Raw genomic sequence first — 23,459 nt, 5'->3', positions numbered from 1 at the left:
ATTCAGTTTTATTTGTATAGCAAGTTTCATACAAACATAAGTCCAATATGCTGTTGAAGAATACTAAATGAATTAACCCAACAGGGAGAACTGGGACTGCCAGGGGACAGGGGACCTGCTGGAATCAAAGGCATGGAGGGCACTACAGGTGACCAGGGCAGGAAAGGTGACCTTGGACCCAAAGGACAACCAGTAAGTGTGATTTAAAGCAATAGTCAGTCTTAAATGTAGATAAAACTTAGTGCCATAACCTGGAATAATAGGGTAACAATGTTATTGATATGGAGGCAGTTGTATTGGAGGCAGTGATATTGGTACAGACTTTGGTACAGCTTCTGGGCTTGGACCAGAAAAAGTACAACTTTAAAGTTATTTAAATGTTGTGTCTTTCACACATCATCTTTTTGATTCATTGAAGTCCAAATGGTGGGGTCTCTTAATTGTTCTTTTTAAACGTATACCGTCCCCTAGGAATGTTTTTTGTTGTCAAAATAGGGTTTTTATAAGCATGCATACGTTTTTAACGTCTCTCTAAATATAGTGTGAGGGGTTGACATAGCCGATCTGTGGAGGCTGGAGGGATTTTAAAAGTGTGTGTTTGACACTTTTCCTCCCTGAGTGGAGTAACAAATGATCTGGGCGAGACCAGGAATGGAAACATTTGGCCTGCAACGCCAAGTTATGTAAGATCCTCACACTCCAGAGACATGAAAAAAGGTGCTCTACTTTTCTTATGTAACTCCTTAAAGATGAAGAAAAAAAAAAACCCAAACGTCCAATTCCCTTCTCTTTTCTCGCTTAACTCATTTTCTCCATTGATACTAAAGAAAGCGAGAGCAGACTCAGGCCCTTGGGTCAGATCCTTTTACACTTTGCAGTGAATAGAGTTTCTTGCTCTGAGTGGCCGGCCTCGAAAGTGGAGCTGTCGAGAGGATGTGGATGATTGGCTCTACAAACATGGAGTCTGCCACCCTGGACGACAGACACTACTCAGACACAGAATAAAGAATGGACTCTAAAGCTTACTATAGTGTGTGTCACTTGGAGGATGTATGAATGCAGGCTGGGACTACAGTACATGCAGAGTTAAACCTCCAAACATAAAACCCTGTGTGTTTAAAATGGACAAAAAACTTTTTTTTAAAGCACTTACTGTACAGTGTCTGCAACTGAACTTTAAAATGGAATGAAATATAACAGAAAAAAACACACATCCCACACTTTGTTTTGCCTTATTTGCTTTTAGGGGGAATCTGGAGATCTGGGAATGGTTGGTTTGCAGGGCTTTCCAGGGCCGAAGGTAAGAGACTGACTAGCAGGCAACATTAAGAAAGTGCAAAACAGATGCAAGTCAAGATGATATAGAACTGTAATAAAGTCTCATTGTAGATCAATCCTTTGTAACACACACGCTGATAATATCAATTGTTCCTTTCCACAGGGTCCAAATGGTGATTTTGGATTCAGAGGCTTCCCTGGCCCTAAAGGCCCAATGGGAACCTTGGTAAGTGGGCAGCTAACATGCTTTTGACAGAATTAGTGCTGGAAGTCAAACCTGAACAGTGGAATATTTATACATTAAGATTAGCAGGATTTGGATTACACAATGGACAATGGACCTTGACATCATGATAATAAAAGACTGAATTTATATAAAGCCTTTCAAGGGACCCAAGGGTGCTTTACACGATGGAGGGACTAAGGACACCCTGAGGCCTCTGGGATTGCTTTTTAACTTTTCTCTAGAACAGGTCAATTCAGAAAGACTTGTGATTCATTCTCTTCATCCACCCACTGTTTGTTTCAGGGATTCACTGGACCTGTAGGCCCTGAAGGGATGATCGGTCCAATGGGAAAACCTGTAGGTGTCTCTGTCTGTGTGTGTGTGTGTGTAATTATAATTGTAAATTCTGTAGTAGTGAGAAAGATCAAGTCTACTTGATGTTGTTAAAATCAATAACATTATTCAATCTTATTCACTATGTTTCATGTTGTACATTTTTCCACAGGGGCAAAGAGGTCCAAAGGGAACCAGTGGCGAAATGGTAAGATTTGTTTGAAACCATTTATGTCTGTGAAGGTTCTCAGTGGTCCAGGTCACAGTATTTCAAAGTTGAACTCAAACGACAGCTGGACTTTAAGTTGTTCGAGAACTTCAACTCCAGTTTCCTTTGGATGGAACCATAAAACCAGCAAAGAAACTCTACAAAGTCAGTCTACTTATGACAGTGGTTCATAGTTAGAAGTGTCTGGCTGAACTTTTATAAGAAAACTAAAGGCCCTGTCTTAATGGACCCACATTAGATTTAATTGTGTAATTTAATAAAAAAGATGTCGAAGGCTGTGTTTAAAGATGCGTGTAAGCTGATGTTCAGCAGTAGCGTTGTTTATAAGGCTGTCAGTCATCGTAAAGTGATTCATAGTGAAAGTAGCGGTTACTCAGTGTCTCCTGGAGTGCGCTGTGCGGCCGTACAGTACCCACTTGTGTAAACACAGTTGAGGAAAAGCCTTGTCAAAATGTTAGCATGGCAAACCACAGTGCAGCCCGCACAGTCACTCCTACATTCCTGTTTCTAGTCTGTAATGAAAACTGGAGTAAGCTCAAGGCCTTTGCAATTCAAACAAGCCTGTAAAACATGTGCACACGCTCACATATAAACATGCACTATCTAAAAGTCCGTCAGTAACGTCCCAGTTAAAGTCGAGCTGCCACAGTGAGCTATAGAAAAGTTAGCCTTTAGGGGGCGGTAGGGGACCACTGTGCTTGTATACAGCAGGATACACAGTCACATCCTGCATCTCTGCCCTGCAGCATCACAGAGAAAGGTAGAGGGATTAAACATAGTTCAGTCATTTTAACGTTGTTTCTGTGACGCTGGCTGTAGTTTAAGTTCCAAGCTGGAGTAGATGTTTTTATGATGCGTGTTGGATTATTTACATTTACAGCAGGGAAACACAAATACTCATCTAATACAGGGAGCTGTTTCATGTTTTAATTGTGCGTGTGTCTTACTTGCAGGGGCCTCAAGGACCACAGGGAAATCCAGGACCCAGAGTAAGTTTGAGCCTCTTTTAAGCTTCATACCGAACTCACAAAGCGTGTCGTCCAAAACGCTGCTTCAAGTGACCATGGGTATGTTAGTGGATCGTCACTAAGATGGCTACATCAGCTGGAAAGTAGGAAAGACACCAGAAAGGCGCTTTACTCTCAGCGTACGATAGGACATGACAGGTGTAACTATAAAAATGTTGTAAGATGTCTTAACATTACATTCAAGTATAGAGCATTGTGGTTGAACTTTTAGTAGATTCTGTGACTAAAGGTGGACATTTGTTTTTGTTTTATATTTTTTGTTTGAATATGTAACAAAATGGACACCGGGAACACTTTCATTTATGTTGTCTTCTTCCTTGTCCCCACTTTAGGGACCTCCTGGTGCTCCAGGTCCAACAGTAAGTGTTTTTCTGGTCATGTCAATACAATCACTTAAATAAATGTATAAGAACATACTGTACTTCTTTTTTTTTTTATCAATCCTAGTCATCAGGTATTTAACCCTGTTACATTTGTCATAGGTCCTTAAATCAATAAAAATGGCTCAAGTTTAATTGCCTTACGAAATCTTAAATGATCTTTCCTGTGCAACCCAGACCAGTGACAGAAGACGTTTCTCTGACATCAGAAGAAATTCATTATGTGACATTACCAGAGGGAGGACGTTTTGTTTGCTTTTTTTGCATAACATTTAATGTCCAACAAATCCTCCATTTTGGTGATAAAACAGAAAAACACTCTGAAGCTCTTTGATCATTTGTAGGGACGATCAGTGATGATCCTGTTTCTGGCAGAGAGATAAAAAAAACCCTCTTCACATGGATCAAGTGAAGCTTTCTTCTCTCTGAAAAAACGGCTTCTGTTCTAGAAATTCGAAGAACTCAGGAAAACAGCGATATCACATGCCCTTTTTTGTTTACACACATTATGTGATAGCTGTAGTGCTTAAGCTGAAGGGAAATTTGTTTTTCTTCCCCCCTACTGAAGTCAGGAATGTGATGGTTTATTGGTGCAAGGCTTATTTTACTGCTGTCTCCTGGTATTAAAGTGTATTCTTATCCTACTAAAGTTTTCTCTGTAAACTGTTCAATATTGAAACTTCATTTTTTTTCTTACACCAAGGAGCCAGGCTATGGATTCAAGTGCTTGCTTTAAATAATGAACAGAGCGCTGACTGTGTAATCATCCTGAACATTTTGATTTTGAATCCCACAGAGGCACATTTATGATGACTCCACAGTCTACGGTCTCTCTGACTCGAATGCTGCCTTTAGGACTGAGGTAAGGCACTGCTTTCTGTTTTGCACTTGTTGGTATGGTAACTATGGTGACACAAAAAGGTTACATCTTGGACTTTGACACTGTTGTCTGTCTCTGTTTTAAGCAGAGTTTCCAGAACACGGAGATGAGCCTACCAGACCAAAATACTGAGGTCCTTAATACTCTACGTTACCTGAGCAGCGTGATTGAGAGCATCAAACAGCCTCTGGGTTCACGGGAGAACCCGGCCCGTGTCTGTAAAGATCTGCTCGACTGTCATCACAAGCTCAAAGACGGTCAGAGTCTCATCTACCTGATCCTGAAGGCATGGTGGCATCTTTAGGAATATAACTGAAATCCTGTCTCATCTCTGTCTGTCTCACTCTCACCTTCCTCAGGTTGGTTCTGGATTGATCCAAACTTGGGCTGCACTTCTGATGCCTTCGAGGTCTTCTGCAACTTTACTGCAGGAGGGCAGACATGCTTACATCCAGTAGCTTCGAATAAGGTAAAACTTGAGGTGTAAAACAATGAACAAAACAGTGTTGATTGACTGGATGAAAAGATCTCTGAAAACTTGTAAAGGACTAATTAGCTGTCTGTAGAACCTTAACTACTATGAATATTTCAAAGCCTCTGTCTTTGCCTTAATGAATACAATGTTTACTTTTTACTGCACTGTTCAAAAAGCACGTCTTTATTCTGACTGCACTGCTATCCCTGCTCTCTGCTTCAGATGGTGTTTGGTGTAGGTAAAGTCCAAATGAAGTTTCTGCATTTACTGAGTGCCGAGGCCAGCCACAGCATCACACTCCACTGCCTGAATGATCCTCCACACAACTCTGCACAACGCTTCAGCTCCACCGGATCCGTACCGCAACAAGAGAACACCGCACTTCGGTTTCGTGGCTGGAACAAACAGATGTTTGAGAAAAACACACTACTTGAACCCCACGTGCTGCAAGATGAGTGCAAGGTAAGGAGGCAGAGAACTGAGTCAGTAGATCCTGTCATAAGACAGACTTGACAATGATGTCTTTATCCAGCTGTATTTTGGCCCATCTTGATGAGAATGTGATACAATTTGAGGAATTCTGTTTTTTTTAACCTAAAAATGTAAAGTGTCAAATTCTGTATATTTCTTGATCACTTACACTCTGTTGATTCCTTATAAAATCAGGAGTACACTACATTAATGTGTCCATTTGTCCATGTGTCCATTTGTCCCTAAAGCCCACCATACAGTAACTGTATCTAAGAAATACACAACTCGGCCTGCCTCCCTTTTTGCTCCTCAGCAATACACTGAATAAGTTGTTCATTGTTTGGTCATCCTAAAGCAAATACATAACTTTATTGTCTTTATCTGTCCTTCACTCATCCTCTTTCAGATCCAAGATGGCAGCTGGCACCAGTCACGTTTCTTCTTCCATACTCAGGACAGTCGTCAGCTACCAATTGTAGACATACAGGAATTTCCCACATCACAGCCCAACAGGCAGCAGCATCTAGAAACCGGTCCGGTCTGCTTCCTCTGACACCAACATCACCCTTCTGCATCATGTATACAAGAACTACTAAAAAGATCGAACTCCACCAGAGTTTGTCGTGGTTCTTCCAAACAGGACCTGTAATGTCCAATCAAAGGCGGATCTTCACGGAAAGATTGGGTCTCTGTGAACCATCCAGGCCAAGAAGGCCAGAGAAGAACATGTGTATACCAATATTTATCAAAGATTGTGTATAGTATGTTTTGTCAAACGGTGCTTAGGATGGCTGTGTATGGACCGATGTTATTCCCTAAACACAGGGGAGGAGCTCACTAAGAAGCCACCTATCCAAACCCCTAAACACACACCTCCCTCTCACTCCTCACTCCTCACTCCTCACTCCCCCCTCCAAACACACCCAGACCATCCTTAGCAGAGGCCTATCCTGAAGGATCGTTTCAGGCCTTGTCATAGGAGCACTGTCAAACTAAAGGTTTTTATGAGTGCAATAGCATGTGGATGATGTGTGACTTTTTTTTTTTTTTTTTTTTTTTTTAATCAAAGGTTTTATTTTACATTGATTTCATGACGTTTTTGTCTTCGGTCCTGCCCAGCCGGACCTTTTCATCTTGACAGATGGTGCTCTACCTCTACCTGCTCAGTTGCTTTCTAGAATAGTTGCTTATGTCAGGTTAGATTATTTTTCCCCGCCTTTGTGTTGTATGTACCGGTTACATCAAGAGTTGTTATGTTGTATGAGTACTTATTTAGATTCGGTCATTTCTAATTTATGAACCAGTTTTTGATACACTACTATTTTTGTAGCTCTTCCTTTTCTATGGTAGGTTCTTCAGGGGAAACCTATCATTGGTGCTGCAACAAAGAATAAGTCATCAGTGAGTTTTCACATTTCCTGTGTATATATTGATAGCATACTGTTTGTTTGTTTATTTATATCCTTTTTGGTTTTTTTTGTTTTGTTTTTGTTCACATTACTGTACCGCAGTAAGTTATACTCTCAGAGAAACATTTGATCCACCACAACTCAGTCTAAAGAAGTATTTATGTTAGAAAGGTGTGTGTTTGTGTGTTTGCACACCTGTGACTGGTTTTTTTTTTCATACTGTTATTTCAGTTCATTCAGTGGTGGTCAGGAGGACTGGCAGCTATAGTAGGCCAGAGTCAGAAAACACAGTCATCATATTCTTAAGTTATATTATCTTGAACAAAGTGTAAGTATATAAAATCTGTGGAGGATAAGGTTGGATGTGTAAATAATGAATACATTGACAAACAAATAAATTGAACATTTTATCCCAAAATGGTTCAGATTTTTTATGTGTTTAAAAATGTGTTCATGTTGTTGTATGTGGAGAAATGTAAAAAGATACCCTCTATGGGAACTTAAGTGGAGATAGAAATTCAACAGAGTGTCCTCGCCCTGGAGAAAATGTGATAAATTGCCCTCCAGTAAAGTTGCAGATGACTTTTTATTATTAAATGTATCAGAAAATGGACCTTTAGTGATCAAAAAGTGATCAAATTCGAGAAGTATCACCCCAGATTTGACCATTTGTGGCAAAAACATGATTAGATTTACTCCAAAGTTGCCCTTCCAGCAGAGAAGAAGTAACAAGATGCCCTTTAGGGTGACCTGAAGTGAAAAATAAATAGCGCAGTGCAATAAAGGCTGCATACATAATAGTGAAATATGCTTGTGTCTCAGGGCATGCAGCCTGTGCCTCTTTTCGTGATCCTGCCGCACAGACAGCAGGAGTCTGTTTCTGCTCACTGAAGCACACCATACAGACATACATAGATATTATGCTGCAGTATAAATCCCACTTGCAACACCCACCACATTGAATTCATCTTTCATACGCAGAGTCAACTAGACATTTTCTGTGATTTGTGTTGATATATTTTATACTTTTAATTTGTGTTAAGTGCTGTAGTGTAGTGCAGGTCCGTCTACCCACTTATTTTTCAGCCTCTGTAGGATATACTTACTTCTAAATGATTTCTGATTCACACCAATGATTAGTTGACAAAATCTGTGGTATACTGCTTTTTTTCCTAACAGGGTGAAGAGTTGGCTCTCCTTACTTGGTCTGTAATTGGACAGATATCAAAAGGACTCTTACATGGCAGTGTTTATAACAAAGGCAGATTATCTTCTGCTAAAAAAGAGAGTTTAACCTCTTCATTAGGCACCACTAAATAAGTGCGTTTACTCCAGGGGTGTCCAAAGTGCGGCCCGGGGGCCATTTGTGGCCCTTGAGTGGATTTTTTGTGGCCCTTGACTTCAAATCAAAGAATCAGAAGATTTTGGCCCCAGGCCTCATCAGATGGCATATTTCGTTCTTTTTTTCTTTTTCATGGTAGCGAGGGAGACCTATAAAAGCCTGACTATTCTTTCCAAAAAATTAGAACACAACAGTTTCCCACTGCAATTAGTTATTGTGTATTTACATTATTTTTTGAAGAATAAAATACAAAATACAAAAAGTTCCTCCCAATATTTAAAAAAAACAAACAAAAAAACCCTGTGTGAGCGATTCTAACGCGACAATTTTGGCCCGCAAGAAAAAAAGTTTGGACACCACTGGTTTACTCGGTCATCATTGAAGGATAGATTTTCGATAGATTTTCTCCACAAACAGCAGGGGGCGCTGGTGAGCAGTGTGTCAGCCGGAAATCATGTCCACGTGCTGCCGGCGGAAGATGGGTTTGTTTTGCTGCTGCTCGGCGGTTGTGTCCCAACGTGTTGTTGCTGCTTCCCTTCTGCTATGCTCTCTACTGTAATAGAACCGACAACAGGCATAATGTCAGCTGTAGAGACCCAGGAGGAAAGCGGTGGTCCAGAAGAAGAGCCGAGAGCGACTAAAAGAAAGATTTCCCTCTCAAAGTGAGTGTTTCTAACAGACGGAGAAGTCAGGAGCTAGCTGCTAACTTTGGTGGCTAACAGGTCCATGTGTGCGCCTATTTATTCCAGTTTGAACCATTAATGAAGTTATTATGGTATACAAGTCAATAGCGGGTAAAATGTGAGGAAGGCAGCATTGTGTGTAATCTTAGTAAGGTTAGTGACAAAGCTTCCAAGTTAATTGTTGTTAACAAACGACCCCACTTCTAAACTTTGAAACTATCATTTCATCCCTCTTCATGTCCAACTTTTTTTTTTGTTTTTGTTTACCATCCTAAGAGCTTACCTCGTTATCACAACCTAACCTGCTCGATGTTGGGTATTACTTGTGGATATTTAAAGTGTTAAATTGTTTTTGCATGTTTGATCCACGTTGTTCACCGTCTCATTTTCTGTCCTGCAGATGTGCTGTTTGTGGATCAGAGGAGGCCAAGTACACATGTCCTGCCTGTCTCACCCATTCTTGCAGGTGAGATTGCTTTTGCTCAGATTCAGATGCTTTTTTACTAACGATAAGAGACCTTAAGTAGTCTCTGGAAAGGAGGAATAAAGTGAGAAGGCATTGAGTTTATCAGCCTGTGATAAATCTAATAAAACTTAAATATACTTAGTCAGCCTCCTAGTTCATGTCAACATGACTTAATCCCGCATTTAAAGACGAGTCGCTTATTGACCTCTTTAAATAGACTTAAACAAAAGCTTTTTACTTCTCAAGTAGCATTTATTAAAAAAAAGTAAAAACAGCCCGTTAAAAGAGGAACACGCTGAGAAATGCATCAAGAACATTATCTCATCGCTGTTGTCATTTCCCCGTCTTAGTCCTGAAGACGCTTCAGTCTGTTTCGTGGTCCTGTGGGTGGACTGAAGCTTTTTCTTCTTTCTTTTTTTTTTTTTAACTCACAGTGTTCTTAGTTTGTAGTCATCAAATGGATTCTTACTGTATGAAACAAAGAGAGACTTTGGTCACAAATATATTTGTGTGTAAAGGAATGTAAGCTCTGATAGTGTCCGGGCATATATATAACAAGGGTTTTTTTTTTATTATCCAATTTGAAAAGAATTAATTCCTTTTGATGCTAAGAAAGCACTAGTGACTTGTTTCCATCACCTCTTATTGTTATTAGATAATTTTCAGCACATTGTTGCACCTACCTACCTACACACTCACACACTGATGGTCGAAGTGGTAAAGTATCCATCAGAAGTAACTCATCCCATTCACGCACACTCATACACCGCAGATGAAGCAGCGGGAGTAACGTGGTTTTAAGTGTCTCGCTGTAGGACACATCGGACATGTTGCTAGGGGTCAAACCCCCGACCATCCTGTTCCTCGTGTATGTACATGTACGTGGCAATAAAAAAACGATTGAGGCGACTTAGAGTTAGACTTGTTCTTCTTTAATCTCAGTATTGTTCACAATCCAACGTGCAGCATGAGTCAGTGTTTAGAGACAACGTCAGTGACTGGACTGTTTGCTGCCCTTCTAAACAGATGTCTGTTTAAAGAATTCAATAAAAAGCTCAATTGTCATCAGATGGATGGCTGATGGGATCCAGAGCTGAGTTATTACAGATGTGGTTATTCTCCTTTTCTCCAAACAGACCGTGTTTTTGATCATATGATATCAGGCTGTTTTAAATCTATATTATCTGTGTCTGATATTCTTCCCTTGTTCTGAGGGGGAAAAAAACAACAAAAAACTACAACACAATAACTGAATGATGATGTTTATAAGATGCGTTTAACCTTGAGTGTTTTTGTTTCTACTGACTGACCTTTACTGGGACTCATGGCCAGCAACAACAGGCCAGAAGCATCAGAGACCATCCACGAGCTCTTCCTCAAATTCTGCACATGCTGGAGCAGCATTTACAACTTAACCTTTACTTACAAAATGCCACATTGAAGGTCATACCTGAACTTTTCATTAACATTTATCAAAGGGCATCAAGGGGGCATCTTTCCTTTTCTCTCTCTCTCTCTTGTGGTTGTCTGGTTTTTTTTTAGGCACAGTTCAGCGTTCCTTTTACATCGTTTCTCCGGACCCTGAGCAACAACCTCTGTCTCTGCAGGAATCTGACACATGTGTCTCTGTGTGTTTGTGTTTAGCAAGACTTTTCAGGAGGAGAGTTAGATATGTTATTTTTTAACTGATTATTGTCTGCCTCTTTGTCTTCAGTAAATATGTCCTTCCACGCGTGAAAATAAACCAAAGTTTAAGACTTGATGTTGGTGCTTTAGCTAAAAACTGAAAACATTGTCCGACCTCTCTGTGTAAATCAGTAGGTTCTAATTGGACAGAGCTGCGCGCTCTGAGGTAACAGGAATGATCAAGTCCATCACTTTTTTGTTTCTCAAACTTCAACAACACAGTGCATAGAGATTCTGTTAAAAAGTGAAGCGGATCATGCTACAAGTTCTGGCTCATCTCCAATCGTAGCTCGATAGATGGCGTCCATAATGATATAAACCGGGGAAACATCCGCTTGTTTTCTCTGGGTTTGTCTGCTGGCACATAAAGATGGAAGATCTTTGTGGAATGATAATAACCTCTTTACATAATGAGAAGAATCTCGCAGTGTTTTCCCACCTGCGGCGCTTGTTATTTGTTTCATTTAGTCAGGGGTATGCCTTTGTTTCCTAATTGCCAGTCTCAGCTCAGCAGATCAGCAGCCCTCTCATAAAATGTGTTGTCTTTTTTTTTCTCTCTCTTTGTTCAATGTTCTCGTCGCTGACCTTTGTTCGCCGTCTGGACGAGCCACCGTGGCGCCGAACCAAATTCCTCCGAAGAACTGCGAGGTTACCTAACACATTGTGTTTGTGTTTGTTGTTTCAGCTTGCTGTGCGTGAAGAAACACAAAGAAGATTCAGCATGCAGTGGAGTACGAAATAAAACTGCCTTTGTGACCCTCTCCCAGTTTGATGAGATGGCACTCCTCAACGGTGAGCGTCTTCTTCACTCCTCCACATGACCGAGAAACTGAAAACAGACAGAGCTGCATGTGGTCTGTCATTTCCATCAGCAGACGTGTTTTTTTTTTTAACTCACAAAATGAGCCGACACACAGCAAAGGACAGGTTATTAAATATGGTTCTGGTTTGAGTACAAGATCGAGGTCACGGAGTTTGGTTGATCAAGATGAAAAGAAAGTTTCTCTTCTTCATCTGTACTAGATCTGTACTCCATCTTGTGTCATTTTGAACTAATTGTGATCCTGGGACGATCACTGTGTCTCCCATTTGCTCTACAGCTGTGACTAACAGCATCACACTCGCTGTAAAGACACTGTGGTCAACCTACCGGCATTTGAAAGTCTAGACTCTGAATAAAGGACAATCCGACTCTTTTTGTTTCAACCTAAAAGACATTTTCAAGATGTCAGATGTATTCAAACCAACCCAATGATTGGTAACATTTAAATAATGCTAATTATGAACTTGTTACACTCACATGTGTTTGCTTGGAACCTTTCCCTGTCTTCTTTAGACTACAGGTTCCTGGAGGATACCGGGCGATTCGCTGACGGTGCCAACCGAGACGGTCTCGTCCGGACCCCGAGATCTACGTTTAAAGTACGTCCTTTGAGTTCTCTTATTACCATAAAGCCCTGAGTATACTGACTTTGATCTAAGTGTACGCAAACGCACGACATCTACATTGCGTGTCCTGCGTTGGTTTGGAGCGTAGTTCGCACACGTCCTCAGAAATAAACGCTCCGCCGGATGCAGAATGCATAAAACCACTAGGAGCAGTGTAGAGCTGTATAAGGATGAGAGCGGCAATGACAACATCGGAGGCAGCAGAGAGCCGCTACAAGCCGCTGACTGATGGAGTGGCAACCGCCCGCACGTTGATGTCACTGATGTTGCATAGCAACCAACCACGCGCGCCAAAAGAACCTGGCGACAGATCATCTCTTCTTCAGTGTTTTGCGACGTCTGAAATATTGTAGTGCTCCCTCTACAGGAATCCTCTAGTAACACATGTTGTTCATAGGCAAGTATGTGAACATTTTACATTCTTAATGCAGACATGCACGTCGTTCAAAAACAAATATTTGAGCCCAAACATTGCCAAATGTATCTTAAAGTTTCCCTGCTGAGAGTTATAACAAAATTATGATGAAGGTAACTTTTTCTAAAAATGGATCCCCGTTGTGTTCATTGAGTTCTAAAATACACAACAGTTTCTCACTGTCACACGGATTAAAAGGTTCAGTGAGATGCAGAGAAACATAGCATTAATATACAGTATCTTAAGATTTGTAAACATTTCATCCACCATGCTAGATAAAGTGGTTTTTAATGAGTAACGCATAATACTCCTCCGAATGTCCAAAATAGACTTTGTTTGGGTAAAATAGTTCAAGGAAAAGGTTGACTTGTCATCATTTCTTAAAGCTTGGATCCTGGCAGCCGCACACCACACAAAGGATGAGTTCAGAGCCAGAGGAATAATGATGAAAACAATGGTGGTCGGATGTGAAGTCTCAGATTACTTCTTCAAACTGTTTTTCAACCTTTAGTCAAAAGCATCGTTTCATGATTCTGTAAAACCAATTGAAGAAGCAGTTTGATATGAGTCCAGAGATTTATGACCTTGAACATGGTTTTGGATGAGAATCGTCTGAACATACTGTCCTCACATCATCAGGTGGAGGGGTAGTTTTATTAAAACAACATTACATGTATGTTTATCAAATCTAGTGTGAATGTTTTGAAGTAGCAGAAACAGATGTTCTTCTCTCCTGATTGTTTTAACTACTGCTCGTGTGTTGGATTCAGAGCTGTTAAGCACGTACAGCCAAGGCTCAGCTCCCGAGTGCTGAAAGTCTGCCTTATCACCAAATCACAGCGAAACCCAAAGTTCACACCGGGTAGATTTCAAAACTTGGAGATATTTCTGCCAACTGAGCCTCTCTCCAATTTCGAGGAAAAGCTAACCCAGCAGGGATTTAAAGATCAGTGTTGTTTTGTCGGCCGTTAAAAAAGATGACGAAGAAGAAACGAGAGAAAAATCTGCTGCTGGTACACGACCTAAATCAGAGGGGAAAAAAATGTTCAAACAAATCAGGAGGAATCACTCCCATGATTCCCTGCAAGCCTCAACCTCATCTTATGTTATTGTTTTGATTTAGAGCCCCCGAGTGGCCGATTTTACTTCCAGTGTGTCTAAGATTCTTTATTGAACACTCATTACAAGGTTTATTATCGCCAGAATAACTTCCATCTTAGTGAGTGTTTTTGTTGTTGCTGCGTTAGCAACATTTTTTTAATTACAAGCTATTCGGGCCTTTCTTTTTGTCTGTTAGATCTGAAATAAGATCATTTGGACACATCTGGACTGAAATGTGGGTGTGGCCTCAAACATGCGTCACAGGTTATTTCTTCTAAAAAATATAATAAGTCAAATACAGTTGATTTGAGTCTTTATAATATGCTCACCTTTACTCCCTGCATGCATCTGCAGACACGTGAGGGACCTACAGCTGTCCGACATTAAAAAGCATTTTGAAGTCGTAATAATATTGATAAATGTCTCTAATATACGAGTTTGTCAGTAATAGTAAATATTTTTACCATAAATCCACGTTTATTGGCGTGATAAATACGGACCTGGCGTCTTTATTAAGGCAGTTCATTGTATTGAATGTCAGAAGTTCAGCAGCTGTTTGGAGGGAGAAGTTCACAACCTTTAGAGCTGAATGTGAACATCAATGATGAGTTCAATTGTACAAAAAGTTCTTTCAGTTTGTAGTTCATTCATCTTAATCAGTTTTCTGGGGGGTTTAGAAAAGATTTTTTAAGATTTATTTTGGGCATTTTTGCCTTTATTATAGAGGGAGGACAGTGGACAGAAACTGAAATCAGGGAGAGAGAGAGAGAGTGGGGATCGGCATGCGGGAAAGAAGCCACAGGCCGTACGTGAACCCGCGCCGCCCGTATAGCCTCAGTACATGGGGACGTGCGCGCTGCCACTGTGCCACCAGCGCCCTCTGGAAAACATCAACATTCTGTGAGATAGAAGACGCATCAGTCCAACTGGTCTTGGTAATCAGTCTCTTTTTTGCCAAAAAAAACCAAAAATGTTTTAATGGAAACACGTTGGATCAAATGAAGTAAGATTTCTGAACACCTCTGTTAACAACCAGGAGTGAAAGAAATATAAATGTTAAAAGGACTTGAGCCTTTAAGCACACTTTTTAAGTTTTCTGACGACTCAAAGCGCGTTTACACCACATGCCACATCCCCCCACTCACACACTGATGGAGGAGGCTGATGTGTAAAATGACCTTCACACTAACTCATCTCGTTCATACACGTTTATACGCTGTCCAGCGGTGGGAGAAAGCGTCTTGTCCAAGGTTACAGTGAACATTTTGCTGCAAGAGCTGGGATTCGAACCCCCGATCTAACTTTTGAGAGACAACCGACTGAGCCACAGCGGCCCCAACAAATCCAGCTGCAGCCTGGCTCAGCTTTAACCCAGCATCCTCCTCATGTTTTTCCTCTTTTCTCATTATTTCAGCACATGTGTCATTTTGTGGCTCGAGTTATCTAAGGCTCTCTGCTGTTGCTCCAAACCACAGACCTTCATTTATGTAAGAGTCAGAATCCCTGCCAGCACTCACCTGTCCTCTCACTACTAGAAAACGCACCGTTTGATGATATGTGATTACTTGGACTGACGCTCGTTCTTTTATGGGATTCTCAGAGGCAGCGAAATGCTTCAGCGGTCACAGATCAATCAAAATAATGAGGCCTATTCTCAGCGAGAGATAAAGGCTTGGCTCACGAGCTCGGGGGTTTGGGTTCCCACCAGAACGAAACGCTGCAAGTGCAGCAATCAGCTATTAGCCTCGTGTAGCCTTGTCTTTCAATAAATCTATTTAAGTATCACTCGCTGCCTGCCAATCTGAAGTCCAGAGGGAGCGGCGCAAAGTGCCAGAAAGGAAGCGCTCGTCCTTTCAAACTTCGATGCGTCCAGTAAAGAGAAGTTCAGGTCATTCTCTGGTTTGATCCTTAATGAGTCATGCACAGCCGGATTTCTTGAAGCAGAACAGATGTTTGGTGTTCAGACCTTTTTTAATTCTTCGAGAAGATGTCTCCCCCCCCCCCCCCCCCCCTCCTGCTGACTTTTCCACTCAAATCAAATGCCAACCAGTCTGTGGTCCAAATACTTCTGGGTAAGGCTAAAATTAGAAGCTGTTCGTAACATCCTGGTTATTAAAGCTCTGCCGTCTGACGGATATTTCTTTTCATTAATCTTGATCTGCATGTCTATGCTCAGCCATTACTGTCCTATCACACTATAAAGAATATGCCCCGGTTTGATCACAATCACACAGCTCCCTCTGCATCTCCCTCTATCTCTGTAATGAATCGCAGAGATAGAGGGAGATGCTCTCCGTGTTTATTCACCATCTCTAAACCATTGATCTACAATCTCCCATACTGACACATTTATAGTAACATGAATGTAAAATTAACCTTCAGTCTAATCTAGTTTCTAACTCCGTTGTGCCGACTGTACATCAGCAGCACTGTTGCTGCAACACTTGAATTTCCCCACTGGGATCAATAAAAGATGATCTTATCTTAACCTACCATCTAGTCAGGATGAAAAATGTTTCTTACAATTCCCTGAAGCTCGACTGGTTATATATCAACCTTTTCCTGTCAGGACAAGCACCAGAGGTATTTAGTTTACTATCAGGAAGGACTGATCAACAAGTGAAAGCTTTCACGTATTAAACTGACGCCATGAAGCCAGTGACTGTCAGACTTCTTCAAAGTGAATAAGTAAGTCAAATAAATTCCTCTCTCCTCTCCTGATATGAACTATCTTTACTCGTCTGTTTTCCCAGGCTAAAAGATTGGCGGCTAACGCCAGGAAGTTAAACATCACGCTGAGGTTCCTCCCCGTCACCTTCACGAGGAGCAGAGAAAACTCCACCTTCTACCTGGCCAAGTAAGGATTTATTAAAGTCACGATCTTTACATTAGTTTTGTGCTTCTCTGTCGCTCACGAAAAGTGTTACAGATTAAAAGAGCAGTGTTTCTATAATCCATACTGATATTCCAGGAGCAAACGCTCCAGAGGAATTTAACGTAGGCTCATCACTTGTTTTAACGAAACTACAAACCACGTCTTTGCTGTTATGCACAAACTACAATCACGATTCATTTCTTGTTTGTGTTAAAACCAAGCTAAAGCGTCCTAGCACACAGACGCACTGTAGCACAAACACGTGGAGCAGTTCTCCAACTCCTCGGGGTGTTTGCGTTTGGGAGCAATGCGGCTTTAAGTCTTACCCAAACACTCAGAAGCTGCTCGCGATGCTCTCTGTCCCACTCAAAGCAAACACTCCTGGGCTTCCTGAAAGTCGACTCCTGTTAAGTCTTCAGCAAAATGAGCCAGTGATAAGTGATGTTGGACTTAACCACAGGATGGCACTCTTGTTAAGCCCTAACAGCAGCTGCATGCAGTGCTGGCTAAACGTCAGGTTATCTTATGGCAGTGTGGGAGGAAGTCTCAAACAATGATGTGCTTTAGGGAAGGTGTTGAATAGTTTACTTGAGACTCTTTAGCACTCTCGGTATTGATCATTCATTTTCCTTCAATGAGATTCAGCCATGGTGACGTCTTTGAGTTGTTTTTTCTTTATTTCACAACAGTTAAATCTGCAGCTTCCAACCAGCATACATGTACAGTACGTATACATACATGTCTTTAGAAGATCTATGGTATTTTTTGTTATGTGCATCTCTGTCATTATGATACAGGTCAATAAGCTATCTATTAACTCCTGCAAGACAATGTGAATGAAAAATATTGAAGCAACAGGCTGTGTGAGCATCACATTGTGAAATAATGCCCAGTGTTTCCCCATCCATTATATTAAGGGGGGGCTCGCATGTATCTCTCTCTCCCCCCCCCAGGTGAAACACTGCTAGTGTTTGAGGGCTTTAAATATGTATCGTGTGCATCAGATTCAGAACGTCTTATCAGTAGGTCTTAACATCTCTTTTTATAGCAAGAAGTGTTAAGACATTGAGTTGGAGAAGGTTTTAAAATGTATTTTGATGTCATTGTTGCTGAATAGGTGGGTCAAAGACTTTGATAACAGAAGATGTTAAAGATCTTTAAGTAAGCATCACATTTCAGTCCGTGTTCGCACAGACGAGTCAAGCAGTGGGCAGAATTGTCCTCGGCTCGACCTGCTGTGGCCTGTGGTCTGCATTGTTGATTTTGCAGGCTAATGGTAGCGCTCTTTAGTTAGCTCGTAGTATGTTATTCGTTTGTCTAGTCCTTGACTTGAACTGTTTCTTTTTTTAATCTGTGTTAATCTATGTCCACATCAGTTAATTTAAAGTATTACAAACACGTGTTAATTACACCGCTAGTGGTCAGTAAGTAAAGTATCGATAAAGGTGCCAGCACCTGGAGAGGTTGTTGTTGAATCTTTCATCGCTGGTCGTGTAATGACTTTGGGAGGAAAGTTTGCAGACTCTTAATTTAAACCCTGAGAAGGTAAGTCATTCTTTCACAAGCTTCTAATTTGCTCCGCTGTCTTGTCTGCTGTCTTTTCTCCCTCCTTTTGGCAACCCTCTGCCACTCATTTTCCCATTTCTTTTGAGTCTGGTCCCTGCCACTCTAATCCCCTTATGGAAGAGGGAAGGAGGGGAAAATAGTTATTGAACTGCATATTAAAGTTTTTTGTTTTTTTTTACGAGACAGCATTGGGTGCCAATCAGGATTGCCACTAAAAGAATCCTTTGTCAGTTCCTCCAGCTGCTTTTATGTTGTTCCTGTGTTTCACCATCCTTTTAGTCCCCATCCTCAAAGTCCACCACTTTGTCATGTGTCGTTCTGGGGTTAAGTAAGCGGTGAGTTTGATGTGCACGTCACTGCTCAGGAAGAGGCAGCATTATGTCAGCTTGTAGTAGCACATTCTGACCACGCTTCAACCCCTCGCTTCTCGTTCCCAACTCAACACTTGTCAGATGTTGACAGAAAGTGTTTGCAAGATGAGTCGTTATTAAGCTTCGACACTTGGAAAATTAGCTAAATTCCAAGGATGGGACAACTGCTTTGGCACAATGCACGAGAACCGTTCTGCTTTTGCTGCTGCATGGTCCGTAGAGGAATCTTTGGCCCGCTGCACAGCTTTATTTCTTTGTTTAGTCTGGCTTCGTTCACGATGTCTCATCAGTAGGAATTTCAAATAACCACAACAGTGTCCCATTCACAGACAGTGGACACGAGGGACGGGATGAAAGGTGTACAATGAAGTGGGAGGGATCGAGAGAGACTGTGCAACAGAATGTACCGAGTACATAATATAAAAAGCAGATGTGTGTGTGCAGTGCGACTGCAGCTGGTTAGCGACATATTCATGCTACGCACTCACACTGCCAGAGAACGATCATTACTGGCAAACAGCTGACTACAGGGTTTTCATGCCGGGTGATAATGTGTGCGTTTGTGTGTTCAGGTTCTAGTTTGCGTCTCTTTGATGAAATGTTTCAACGTATTGTTAAGGCCATGCAACGACTTTCTTTTCACCTTTTGCAGCTGTGGTTAATCGAAGTATAAAGCACAGTAAACAGTAAAAAGACTCACATTTAGGCTGCGCCTCAGTCCAGCACTCGCAGGGAGAGTATACACCAACTGGTATTTGGCTGAACATTGGGAGTTTGGTTCTCTGCAGTCTGAACTTGGCATTGCTGGGAAATGTCCTCATAGGCAGACTTAGGGGACTGGACAACACATTACAGGGGCAGTTGCTGTGCATAATAACTGGACATAATTGTATAATAACTCAACATAGAGTCACTGTGGATGTGTGCCATGTATGTGAGTTTTCTAACCTCAAATAAGCCAGCTGTCTTGTTAGAAGAGACCTGATTTTTATTGCCTTAAATTGATAAGTGTTGAAGATAAGAATGCAACTTGTTTATGGGTAAAAATCTTTGTCCATGTAAAGAGGAATAGTCATGGTGGGTGCCCGCAAACCAATTCCTGGGCCTTGTAAAATGAGAAGCTATGAACGTCAACAACGTTGAATGCTGTTTGCACCACTCACATCTCCATTCATCTTCAAATATTCAAAATGCATTTTCTTTTTAGCTGTTGAACTAGAAACAATATTACTCCAATCAGCTGCGAGCTCAGCTCCTCGTAAACCTGCAAAGTAAATCAAGAGACTCTCGTCTGACTTGTTGGCTTCATTCACATGTTGCTGCAGCTGCTCAATCCATACAAGCTTTTCACGGCTTGGTTGTGGTGTGAAATGAAGCAGACATGTTGTCATACTTTTTTCGTCTGATGGCGTGGTTCTAAATGGCACATTATTGTCTTCTAATGATCACTTCTACCCACAACTAATAACAGTTTATAAATGCTCCTTTCCACGGGAATGGCACCATTTTTAACCTGCCCGCTATGAGCTGATTGGTTGATCCTGCTCCTTTTAAGGAGGGTGAACTTAATAGGACCAGAAAAAAACGTGTTAACAGAATCAAAGTAATCAGTTAAAGAATCAATACCAATATCAACATCATGCATCTTCCCCTACGTACATGAGAGGTTGCAATGCAGCACATTTTGTCGTATGAAAAACAGCTGAATTTGTTGCAGCTATTGTCTGTTGTTCTACACAGCTTCATAATTTGACGTTATTTGTTGGATACTTTCTGTTATCTGACTTCCCTCAAACTTTAAACGAGCTGTGAAACACCTCCAGCAACAGCAAAGATGCCCCGTATGAGCCCCAAAGGTGTGATTGACATGGATACGTTATCCAGGTATTCAGTTTTCATTGGCTACACTTGTACACAGATGAAGAGCTGCAGCTGCTAGCATCAGAGCATTCTGGTTGGCTTTGCCTCCAAAGCTTCATAAATAGGACAGATTTATTATTAACACATGTATATCGACAAATAAACATTTTGTGGAAAGCTTTTGAAATTGAAGCAACAGCAGGTAGTGTTCAATAGAAGTTCAACAAACTTTTCATTACAGCTGCAGTAGCATGGAAAAGCACACAGAAGGTGGGCCGTTTTAAACATTTACCAAGCTTTACTTCTATGATTGATGAAGGTAAGATGAGGAATACTAACCTTTGTTCACCCTGAGTCGGAACTTAAAGTGAAACAAAATGAATTGTCATAACTGATACATCACGGTTAGGTGAACGAGTCGAGCAGTGGAAATGCACATGCAGAAAAACTGCTGATGGTTGCAATTCCTGTACAATGAAAATCGGTTGTAATCTTAGAACCTCAATTAGGCCAATTATTGTAATTTTAAAAATGCTGAGACATCGCTGTAACGCTCAACCCAAGCGGTGTATGAAATACTGCACGTGATGAATGAATGCACAAATTGATTAAAGCAGACAAACCCATATTTCACCCCGATTTTTTTATTGCGGCGGCGACTCCTCATCACTTCTCACAATCGCATGCCAGAAAGCGCAAATGAAACAATCAACAGCAGCCATCGGCTTGATTAACCACAGTTGATTCAGAGCTGAGTTTATGCCGGCTGCCATCCAAGGCAAAGCTCACATCAGAATGGTAAGCAGCAGTTTCATCAGTGTTGCAGACACTGTCATCACAGTTGGCCACATAACTGCAGGCTACATGCTGCTCTGAGGGGAACTCAAAATGGCAGAAATGTTAGGGTGCTTTCAGGAGCCAGAGAGAGTATAATCCTGCAATGTGCCATGTCTGGTCGACTGAAATGTTGATAATTAGGTTCCCATGTGTTGTTAATGATTAATTACATAGGTTGGTTCTTGGACAGAAAAACATTAGTGTTTAAACTTTCACTTTCCTTTGTTGGCATTTTAATCCACTCTAAAGCATTGGCTCCAGAAGTGACTGCTTTGGCAACATCTATTGACAACTTTTTAGACAAATTACCTCGAAATGTTATAACAAAAAAACAAACGAGCTCTCAAGAGGGTTAATCCCAATGAGCTGTGTAATGCTTTGATCACACATCTAGCAAGAACATCAGGTCAAACTTTTTAGCGGTTCAAACTGTCTTTTTATTACATGGCACAAAATCTAAAGCCAATGTGTCGGCACTTCAAAGACAAAACATGTTTTGGCCTCATTACTGTTCAAAGTCTAAAGATGGAAAAAGATGTCTCATGATTTTTCTTCTTTTTAAAAGCTATCTCATTAATGAGCTTCACAGCCTGTTGCTGCATGTGGGACTAAACAGAGTGTCGTTTCTTTTATGAACATGTGTACTTAGACCCCTGCATATGTTCAACATCTTTATGCCTTCTTAGACGAGAGATGGAATGCGTTTGGAAAGCCGATCTCGGTGACTTAACTTTGCAGCAGTTTTTCATCGACTGAGACGTTAAAGACTAAACTTCAGGAAAGGAGTCTTCAAGATCGGTTCGGTAATTTTCGAAAACTAGCATGATTTTGAAAGCAGCATTCCCTCAGTGCCACGTCTTTTTCACATTAGGCACGTGAATTATTCATTTCTGTCAGGAAGTAAAGACAATTTCAAACAAAATCTTAAACAGTGTATCTGGAGAAAAAGACCAACCCTGCTTTTAACATCAGTGAGACCAAATACCTTTTATCCAATCGCTTTTGCCAAAACTCCATATTTTAAAATGGTACTTTTAACTGTTTTCCTGTCTAATTTGACCAGTACTTAATGACTGCTCACAGAAGCACTTGTGACGGGAGTTAAGGTAATAAGAACAGGAGTTCAGAAGTTGAGAGTGGGGTATAAGGAAGGACAGAGGTGACAAGAAGTTAAATTGCAGTGAATAAATGCGTTTTCTTCCGATATTGCGATACACTGCCTGTCATTTTTGACTATTCCTTGCCTCCATCAGCCTCTCTGCTTCTACTGAAGCTCCAGATGCAGCTATGGGACCTCGATTTGTATGTTGTATTTAAGTAGTGAAGCCCCAAAGTCCCATCATCTGATTCTAGAGGCACCCACTAGCCACCCAGATTCTGGCACCTTCCTCTGACAGGCAGATTCCCAGGACTCATGGTTTTATATGTTGAGCCATTTTTGTTGAATCTGTCCAATCCTTAATCCAGCCAGATGGAATCGCTCCGACTGCCAGACAACCAGCCAGGCTTTCTGCACTCTAGTGTTGATGGCACCATCAAGTCCAACCGCTTTCTTAATCGACAGACTGTTTTCTTGTCAACAGATTCATCCATCATCTCTTTGAGCCTGCTTCATGTCACAGTGTCCCTTGTGATTGCAGGCTCGTGAACAGATTTTATTTAGCACAACTTCGACCTGAAAGGAAAATGATTGAAGTTTATTTTTGAGATGTTTGATATGCTTTTAAAACCGAAACCTTGCTCATTGTGCACTCTGAGTTTTAAATTATTATTATTATTATTATTTTTTTAAAAAGCAGAGAAAGATTCCAAAGTCTAGTCACAAGACTTAGACGTAAACGTATTGAGAAATCTCCAAAGGGCAGAGATGACTAATTAATCCGTTATAAGGAATGACGAAATCATCAATAGACTAATTCGAGTCAGAAGTCCTTGTGCTTTTGTTGTCTTCTTAGTTCTGCTCCGGGGCATGAATTACTTTGTATTCGAGCTTTTTGCTCCCAAAACAGGGCTTTGGAATTCTACTTAAAAGACTTCTCATAACAAATCCAGACTGATGATTTGAGTCATTATGGTTGTGTAAATATTGTGCATCCTAC

At 41.0% G+C, this 23,459-nt stretch overlaps 2 protein-coding genes across 3 annotated transcripts in view; both read left to right on the top strand.

Moving 5' to 3' along the window:
• Positions 1 to 7,127, top strand: part of col24a1 (collagen type XXIV alpha 1 chain) — an 83,274-nt gene extending 76,147 nt beyond the window's left edge. Inside the window, exons 49-60 of one of the 2 annotated variants that reach the window (XM_079350322.1) lie at positions 85 to 192; positions 1,247 to 1,300; positions 1,442 to 1,504; positions 1,808 to 1,861; positions 2,010 to 2,045; positions 3,020 to 3,055; positions 3,427 to 3,453; positions 4,271 to 4,336; positions 4,443 to 4,611; positions 4,714 to 4,823; positions 5,052 to 5,291; positions 5,707 to 7,127. In XM_079350322.1, coding sequence (XP_079206448.1) covers positions 85 to 192; positions 1,247 to 1,300; positions 1,442 to 1,504; positions 1,808 to 1,861; positions 2,010 to 2,045; positions 3,020 to 3,055; positions 3,427 to 3,453; positions 4,271 to 4,336; positions 4,443 to 4,611; positions 4,714 to 4,823; positions 5,052 to 5,291; positions 5,707 to 5,853 — 1,110 coding nt within the window. In that variant the 3' untranslated portion in view covers positions 5,854 to 7,127. Of the gene's footprint in view, positions 1 to 84; positions 193 to 1,246; positions 1,301 to 1,441; positions 1,505 to 1,807; positions 1,862 to 2,009; positions 2,046 to 3,019; positions 3,056 to 3,426; positions 3,454 to 4,270; positions 4,337 to 4,439; positions 4,612 to 4,713; positions 4,824 to 5,051; positions 5,292 to 5,706 lie in introns of both variants that reach the window. The other variant, XM_079350321.1, reaches the window with a different exon arrangement.
• Positions 7,128 to 8,467: 1,340 nt separating this feature from the next.
• The window catches only part of znhit6 (zinc finger HIT-type containing 6), a 32,840-nt gene continuing 17,848 nt past the window's right edge, over positions 8,468 to 23,459 (top strand). The window contains exons 1-5 of the mRNA XM_079349953.1: positions 8,468 to 8,713; positions 9,135 to 9,200; positions 11,572 to 11,678; positions 12,223 to 12,308; positions 16,605 to 16,708. Of these exons, the coding sequence (XP_079206079.1) occupies positions 8,595 to 8,713; positions 9,135 to 9,200; positions 11,572 to 11,678; positions 12,223 to 12,308; positions 16,605 to 16,708 (482 nt within the window). The 5' untranslated portion in view covers positions 8,468 to 8,594. The remainder of the gene's footprint in view (positions 8,714 to 9,134; positions 9,201 to 11,571; positions 11,679 to 12,222; positions 12,309 to 16,604; positions 16,709 to 23,459) is intronic.

Source organism: Symphodus melops (assembly GCF_947650265.1).
Source record: "Symphodus melops genome assembly, chromosome: 8".
Classification (NCBI taxonomy): Eukaryota; Metazoa; Chordata; class Actinopteri; order Labriformes; family Labridae; genus Symphodus; species Symphodus melops.
Note: the sequence above shows the minus strand (reverse complement) of the source record. Positions and strands in the feature narration are given on the sequence as shown.